This window comes from Prunus persica, chromosome G8 (assembly GCF_000346465.2).
Source record: "Prunus persica cultivar Lovell chromosome G8, Prunus_persica_NCBIv2, whole genome shotgun sequence".
Taxonomy (NCBI): Eukaryota; Viridiplantae; Streptophyta; class Magnoliopsida; order Rosales; family Rosaceae; genus Prunus; species Prunus persica.
The window spans coordinates 5,859,948-5,868,202 of record NC_034016.1 but is presented as its reverse complement, the minus strand read 5'-3'; the positions used below and the strand labels follow the sequence as shown (position 1 = coordinate 5,868,202).

The following is an 8,255-nucleotide window of genomic DNA, read 5'->3' as shown; positions in this document are numbered from 1 at the left end:
TTGTCTTGTAACTGCTTGAGTAACCGGTTAGTGTCCTGCTGTGTATTTTCCTTGGAATTTCGGCAAAAGCCAGGGTCCCCCTTGAGGGACTCCGGGCGTGTTCTGCATTTTTCCAGAAAACGCTTTAAGACGCTTCTGGTCGTTGCCCTGCGTCTCCCTTAGGACGCTGCTTATGGACAACTGTCTGACTATCCTGCCCCCCTTAGGAAACGGATAGGAACCTGGATACCTCCCTTAGGAAATTCCTGGCGCACCCTGCAACCCCCTTAGGATGCTGCTTTGTGGGCTGCGTCTCCCGAAGGACGCTTTTGGTCGTCGCCCTGCGTCTCCCTTAGGACGCTTTTTATGGACAACTTTTTTGACTATCCTGCCTCCCTTAGGAAACGGATAGGAACCTGGATATTTCCCGCAGAGAGCATGGTGACCCCCTTTTAAGAAATTCCTGGCGCACCCTGCGTCTCCCTTAGGACGCTTTTTTAGCGGGCTACGTCTCCAAACGGACGCGTTTTGTCGTCACCCTGCGTCTCCCTTAGGACGCTCCTTATGGGCAACTGTGTGACTATCCTGCCTCCCTTAGGAAACGGATAGGAACCTGGATACCTCCCTTAGGAAATTCCTGGCGCACCCTGCAACCCCCTTAGGATGCTGCTTTGTGGGCTGCGTCTCCCGAAGGACGCTTTTGGTCGTCGCCCTGCGTCTCCCTTAGGACGCTTTTTATGGACAACTTTTTTGACTATCCTGCCTCCCTTAGGAAACGGATAGGAACCTGGATATTTCCCACAGAGAGCATGGTGACCCCCTTTTAAGAAATTCCTGGCGCACCCTGCGTCTCCCTTAGGACGCTTTTTTAGCGGGCTACGTCTCCAAACGGACCCGTTTTGTCGTCACCCTGCGTCTCCCTTAGGACGCTCCTTATGGGCAACTGTGTGACTATCCTGCCTCCCTTAGGAAACGGATAGGAACCTGGATATCTCCCTTAGGAAATTCCTGGCGCACCCTGCGTCTCCCTTAGGACGCTTTTTTAGCGGGCTACGTCTCCAAACGGACGCGTTTTGTCATCACCCTGCGTCTCCCTTAGGACGCTCCTTATGGGCAACTGTCTTTTGTTGTGGCACATTCTGGAATTTGCAGTAGTTGCTTCTCTTTTTCAGAAATGTGCAGTACTCAGTCGTCTGCTGGGGACTGAGCAGGTAGGAGGAAGCGTCATGGATAGTATCTTTGGAGATGGTAGGCGTTCCATTGTCGCGGAATCTCCTTCCCTTCCATGGTGTCAAGCGTATAGCTTCCTCTGCCCCCGGACCGGCTGATTATGTAAGGGCCTTCCCAATTGGGTTTCATCTTTTTAGATCCTTGTCTTTGTGCAGTGATGAAGGCCTTTCTTAGGACAAGGTCGCCTGGTTGAAATTGTCTGATCTTGGCTCTTTTGTCGTAGTAAGACTTCAACCGCTGTTGATAGGAGGCGACTCGGACAATGGCCTTCTCGCGCTCGCCTTCAAGTAAGTCAAGGTTGAGTCTCATCTGCTCGGAGTTCTGCTCAATACTGCCCACTTCGATGCCTATAGAAGGGACAGTGATGTGAGGAGGAATGATCGCTTCAGTTCCATAGGCGAGGGAAAACGGGGTTTCGCCAGTTGATCTTCGCTTGGTGGTGCGATAAGCCCATAGTACGCCAGGAAGCTCATCTACCCATTTTCCTTCGGCGCCTTCTAATCTCTTCTTTAGACAGTCCAATATTATTTTATTGGATGCCTCGGCCTGGCCGTTGCCTTGAGGATATCTTGGGGTAGATAAATGCTGCTTGATGCCGTACTTTTTGTAGAAGGCAGTGATCTGCTTGCCGATGAATTGCGAGCCATTGTCGGTGACTAGTGATTGTGGGCAGCCAAACTGGCAGATAATATTTCTCCAGATAAATCGTTCCACATCATCTTCTTTAGTAGAGGATAGAGCTTCGGCCTCGATCCATTTAGTAAAGTAATCAGTGGCGACGATCATCATTTCTTTCTTGGCAGGTGCCGTTGGCATGGGGCCTACTAAGTCGATGGCCCATTGCATGAAAGGCCACGGACTGTTCTGCGGATGGTAGATTTCGGCAGGCAGACTAGGAACTGGTTTGTACCGTTGGCAGCGATCACATCTTTTGACATATTCAGTAGAGTCATGGCGCATAGTAGGCCAGAAATAGCCTACGTTTAGAGCCTTCTGGGCGAGTGACCTGCCCCCAGAGTGGTTGCCACACTCGCCGTCATGAATTTTGCAGAGGACCTCAAGTGTTTGAGGGTACTTTATGCAAGTGAGATGAGGGCCGGAGTATGATCTGCGAACGAGTTTGTCGCCTTGCATGTAATATCTCGCGGCTTTCTGTTGGACCTTCCTAGCTTCGGACTTATCCATTGGCAGATTTCCATTCACCAAGTAGTCGATGATGGGGTCTTGCCAGCTGGGGTCTTCATCGATCTGCATTGAGTCGATTGGCTTTATTTCATCGATGCTTGGTCGGTCAAGGTGTTCGACTGGGATGGAGCGTCTGAACTGGGTGTCCAGCGCTGATCCTAGGCTTGCCAACGCATCTGCATGAGTGTTCTCTGCCCGTGGAACTTGTTGGATGGTGAAAGCAGGAAATTCTTTCAAAAGTCCTTGGACTTTGTCGAGGTACTGAATCATTCTTGGATGTTTTGCCATGTACTCGCCTGAGGCTTGATTCGTGATCAGCTGGGAGTCTGAGTAGATGGCTAATCTCTTGATCGTCAGTTCTTTTGCTAGGCGCAGTCCTGCGAGCAATGCCTCATATTCTGCCTCGGTGTTTGACGCAGAAAAGCCTAGTGTGATGGCTTGTTCCAACAAGGTTCCGTCTGGGGTGATTATGACGACGCCTGCCCCTGATCCTTTATGATTTGATGCTCCGTCTACATGCAATTGCCACATGTCGTTAGGTAGGTTTGAATCGGCAGGGGAGGTGTCGTCTGCTTTTTCCTTGCTTTTCGTGACCATCTTCTCTTCTTCGGCTGTCGGAGTAAACTCTACAACAAAATCTGCTAAAGCTTGGGCTTTTATAGCAGTCTTCGGCCGGTAGAGGAGGTCGTATTGACTGAGTTCGATAGCCCATTTCATGAGTCGCTGAGAAGCGTCGGGGCTGTGGAGGATCGATCTCAAAGGAAATTCTGTTATGACAATTATCCGGTGTGCTTGGTAGTAGGGCCTTCATTTTCTCGCAGAAACTACAAGCGAAAAAATGAGCTTCTCCATTTTCGGATAGCGAGTCTCTGCATCAAGGAGAGCTTTTGAAGTGTAGAATACCGGATGTTGTGCCCCCAGCTCTTCTCGGATGAGAGCTGAGCTGACAGCTGAGTCGGACACCGCCAGGTAGATGTACAAGTCTTCGTCTAGTATCGGTTTTGAGAGTAAGGGAGGTGAAGTGAGGTAGGTTTTCAAGTTTTGAAAAGCTACTTCACACTCGTCATCCCACTTGTCCCTATGTCCTTTCTTCAAGGCTTTAAAAAATGGCCTACACTTGTCGGTAGATTTTGAGAGGAATCGGTTGAGGGTTGCCGCCCTACCCGTTAGACTTTGTATCTCCTTTGTTGTGGCAGGTGACTTCATGTTGAGTATAGCCTTGATTTGATTTGGATGTGCTTCAATTCCTCTTTGGGTGACTAAGTATCCCAGGAATCGGTCGGTCGAGACTCCAAACGTGCATTTGCTCGAGTTCAACTTCATGTTGTATTTTCGGAGTAGGCTGAATGCCTCGGTAAGGTTCTTGATGTGGTCTGCTCGCTCGGGAGCTTTGACTAGCATGTCGTCTACGTAGACCTCCATAGTCTTGCCGATTTGCTCCTTGAAAATTTTGTTCACCAGCCTTTGGTAGGTTGCTCCGGCGTTCTTCAGCCCAAAGGGCATGACTTTGTAGCAGTATGTACCTCTTTCGATGATGAAAGAGGTTTTAGCCTTGTCATCTTCATGCATCATGATTTGGTTGTAGCCGGAGTAGGCGTCCATGAAGCTTAGCAGTTGGTTGCCGGAAGTTGAATCGACGAGCTGATCAATTCTAGGCAGTGGAAAGTTGTCTTTAGGGCATGCCTTGTTGAGGTCGGTGTAGTCGACGCACACTCTCCACAGACCTTTATCTTTTTTTTTTGCCACTAGAACAATGTTCGCCAGCCATTCTGCGTAGGAGACTTCTTCGACGAAACCAGCAGCTAGAAACTTATCGATCTCGGTTTCAATGATGGCAACCCGCTCGGGGGCGAAGTTACGTCTCTTTTGCGCTACAGGTTTGATGGCTGGGTTGACGTGTAAGCAATGGCAGATGATCTGGGGATCGATGCCAGGCATGTCGGATGGCGACCATGCAAATACGTCTTTGTTGTTCCGGAGGAAGGCTGCAAGCTCTATCTTTTCCTCATGGCTTAGGCGCGAGCCGATCCGCGCTTTTCTCTCTGGCTTGTCAGGATCAAGGGGTACTAGCTCAACGTCCTCTTCGGGCTTCCATCCTTCTTCAGGAGAGACCTCCGGAAGGATTCCCTCAACTTGGTCCTGATTCTTTGATTGCTATTGGGGAGTAGCTATTCCCTTTCCTTTCTGGTCTGCTCGGCCGTCAGGAATGAGATCTGCTTTCTCCTCTGCTTGTTCTACTCCCTTTAGATCTGCCTGATTCACAGGGAGGAACTGTGTTTGCTTGCTTTTCTTCAGCCCTTGAGCTGAGCATTTTCTTGCCATTGCCTGATCACTGTTGATCTGGCCGATACCGCCCCCAGGGATTGGGTAGCGAATCTTCTGATGTGTGGCAGAGGTGATGGCGTTGATCTTGCCGATCCATGGTCTGCCTAGAATGCCATTGTAGGGTGAGATTTCATCAATGACCATGAACGTTTGCGAGCTGATTACAGGTGGAAAGTAGACGTCGAGATCTATCGTGCCAACGGTAACCGTCGTTGCGCCATTGAAACCAGTCAGGGACTTGGCTGATTTATTGATCTTTGCCTCTAAGCCCATCTGTTGGACGACTGCCAATTGTAGGATGTTGGCTGCACTGCCCTCATCTGCATGGACTCGGTCGACCATGGCCTGAGCGATTTGAATGCTGATGACAAGGGCGTCGTTGTGCGGTAGATCAAGGCCGATTAAGTCTTTCTTTTGAAAGCCGATCACGGGATCGTCTTCTGCCAGTGAGAAGCTAGTTGAGACTTGGGAGATCATAGTAGCCTGTTTGATCTTCCTCTTCTTTTCTTTGTTGGTCAGTCCGGACTTCTCAGAGTCGGCTAGGATTGTGTTAATCCTTATGACCTTCTGGGGTGGCTCCTTCGCGGTATCGTGGTCTTCTATCTGCTGGATGGCTTGCTTCGCGATGAACTCCGTGCAATGTCCTTCTCTTACGAGTTCTTCGAGATGCGCTTTCCAAGCAAAGCAATTATTCGTATTGTGCCCATGTGTCGCATGGAAGGCACAATATTTTCTGGTATCCCTCTTGTCCGGATCTCCTTTCAAGGGTGGCGGTCTTTTTACCCAAGGTTTGTTCTTCACTTGGGCTAGAATTTGATGTATGGGGATAGAGAACTTGGTGTAGTTCTCTTTCGTCGTGGCCTCTCTTTGTGGGCGTGACCTGCCTTTGTCTTTGTCCCTGTTGCCAAGCCTGTCGCCTCTTTGTTCTGCCCGTTTAGCCGGTCGATCTTCCTGCTCAGTGGACTTCTTCGCGGCGATTCGATCGTCATCCCAGAATGCGTAGCGTTCTGCGGTCGCAAAGACCTCTGCTAGAGTCTGGCTGGGAGTGATAGTCAGCTCGCGGTATAAGTCATGTTCTGCTGGAAGACCTTTCTTGAATGCAGAGGATGCGATTTGGTCATCGCACCCTACGATGTTGGCCTTTTCTGCTTTGAACCTCTTGATGTAATCTCGAAGGGATTCCTCGGGCTTCTTGCGCAGGTTAAACAGATGGTCAGGGTTCTTCTTGATCGTCCGATAAGAAGTGTATTCTTTAGTGAAGACGTAAGTAAGCTCCTTGAAGCTGTTGATCGACCCAGATGGCAGGGTATGGAACCAATCTTGAGCTGCTCCTCGCAAAGTCATTGCAAACACCTTGCACATTAGCGCGTCTTCGGCTTTGTAGAGGATCATAAGGCTCTTGAAATGCTTCAGATGACTTTCAGGGTCGGAATCGCCTTTGAAGCATGTGAAAGAGGGCGTTGAGAATCTTTTTGGGGGGGGGAGCCTGCTCGATTTTGGCGGTGAAAGGTGAGGAGTTTTCTTGGTCTACCTCAATGCGTAGTGCGTCTTCGAAATTTCCGCCAATCTTTAAGTCTCGAAGTCGGTTATTCACAAGCTTTTCAACGTCTTCTGCACGCATGGCTAGTCGGTCATGTTGATGACCTTCGCGATTTAGACGATGCTGATTGACTTCGTCATTGGCTTGCGAGGGTCGACCTTCTCGGTTGCGCTGTCTAGGCGGCGTGTTGGTGGACTGCGCTTGCGAAGGATTTCCAATAGCTTGGTGACGAGAGTTGGTTCTTCGAGAGCGAGTAGCGGAGCGCCTTTCTTCACGGTCCTCATTGTGATGATTGTCGAGTTGACCTCCCTGGGGGCCTATCCTTTCGTGAATATTTCTCTGTGAGTGAGCAGCAGAGCGCCTTTCTTCTCGATCCTCGTCTCGATGGCCGTCAAGTTGACCTCCCTGGGAGCCTAGCCTTTCATGAACGTCTTCATGCTGGCCTAGGCGAGCGTGGATGTCAGGTCTTGGGCCCAGCCTATCGCGCACGTTGGTCCTTAAATTCAATCTGGATGGGAAACTTCGTCTGCTCTGAGTGTGACTTGCGGATGCTTGCGACATGTCCGCGAGCTGATCTCGTTGTTGCGCATTTCCTTGTCTGCTTACTTCTGCTCGACCTACTTGGTTCCCACCGAACTGCCTATCGGCGCGTTCGTTTATCCTTCTCTCTTCGCCCTGTTGTCCAAGGCCAAGGTTTTGAGCCAAATTTATTTGATTGAGGAATTGCCTCATCAAATTGTTTTGGTCGTCCATTCTCTGAGTTAGCTGGTCAACTCTCAGATTAAGGTCTGCTTGACTTCGTGGATCGGGAGGAGAGAAATGTGTAGAGCCTAATTGCACACGGGCTAGGTTTTCGTTGGATGTATGCGTGGGAGCATGCGTCGAGCGTGGAGGCAATGGAGGGAATGGTTGAAGTTGCTCCAAGATTGGGCCAAAGTCGACGGTGGTAGTGAGCCCAACTGGATGTGAGGTTCCACCATGCTCAACGGTGGTGCTATGAAGGTGGCTAGGTCCGGCCATGGGGCCTTGAGACGGTACGACGGCGGCGGAGGCCGATACGGTGGTTCCAGTCACACGGGGTGGCTGTTGAGGGTTCATGGCGGCGAGAGGTGGTGGGGCCGCCATGTCGATCGAGGGATCGTGGGAGGAGTAGCTTTGGGCCGTCACAGATTGAGCCATAGCGGCGGTTTTGCTCCTCGTGCGCTTGCTTCCAACCATGGTTGTTTGGAAGGCTTCGGTGGATTGGAAAATAGGAGGAACGGATTCCTTGAGCACGCGTTGAGTATAACTCGCACTCTCAATGAAAGCACCAAATGTTTGTGCAAATAATCTCACGGGAGAATATTCGCTTCTAGATCCTTCAACCTTCGATCTTCCTTCTCTCTCTTTCTCGATTCCTGTAAAAAAGACTGGAGTAAATAGACCACACCCGGGGGGTGTTGGCCAAAGGCCCTCCGATGCCTAAGTTAGTTCGAGTGTTTGTAGGAAAACAATAGCTAAGCAAAGGGTACGGAGTTTTATGTAGGGTGTAAACCGGGTGGCCGGAGCCGTGTGTGGTGGCCGGAGCCGTGGGGAGAAAATATGGAGAGTGGAGAGGGAGAGAGAGCTTCGGGTATTTTTCTCTGGTATAAGGAGTAGGTTTAGATGTCCCTTGAATGATGAATGAGGTTGTCTATTTATAGGAGCCTCGGGGCTAGGGTTTCGTAGGAATCCAGTTGGGCCTGATAATATCTGAATTAAATATATATTATCTCTTAAGAAGATAATAGCTGAATTAAATGATATTATCTCTTAAAAAGATAATATCTGATTTAAATGATATTATCTTCTCTTTATTAGGATAATATCTTAATTAATGATATTATCTCTTTAAATAAAGATAATATCATATTAATTAAGATATTTATCCCAATTAATTAATTAGCCAGATAAACTGGTTTAATTAATTAATTAAAGAGATAATCTTCTTTTCCACGTGGCGTGCCCTGATTGGAGA

The 8,255-nt window shown here is 49.4% G+C and overlaps 1 protein-coding gene across 1 annotated transcript; it reads right to left on the bottom strand.

Moving 5' to 3' along the window:
* On the bottom strand, positions 4,549-6,081 carry LOC109950797. Its single transcript, XM_020570923.1, has one exon. The coding sequence runs from the start codon at positions 6,079-6,081 to the stop codon at positions 4,549-4,551; it is 1,533 nt and encodes a 510-aa protein (XP_020426512.1).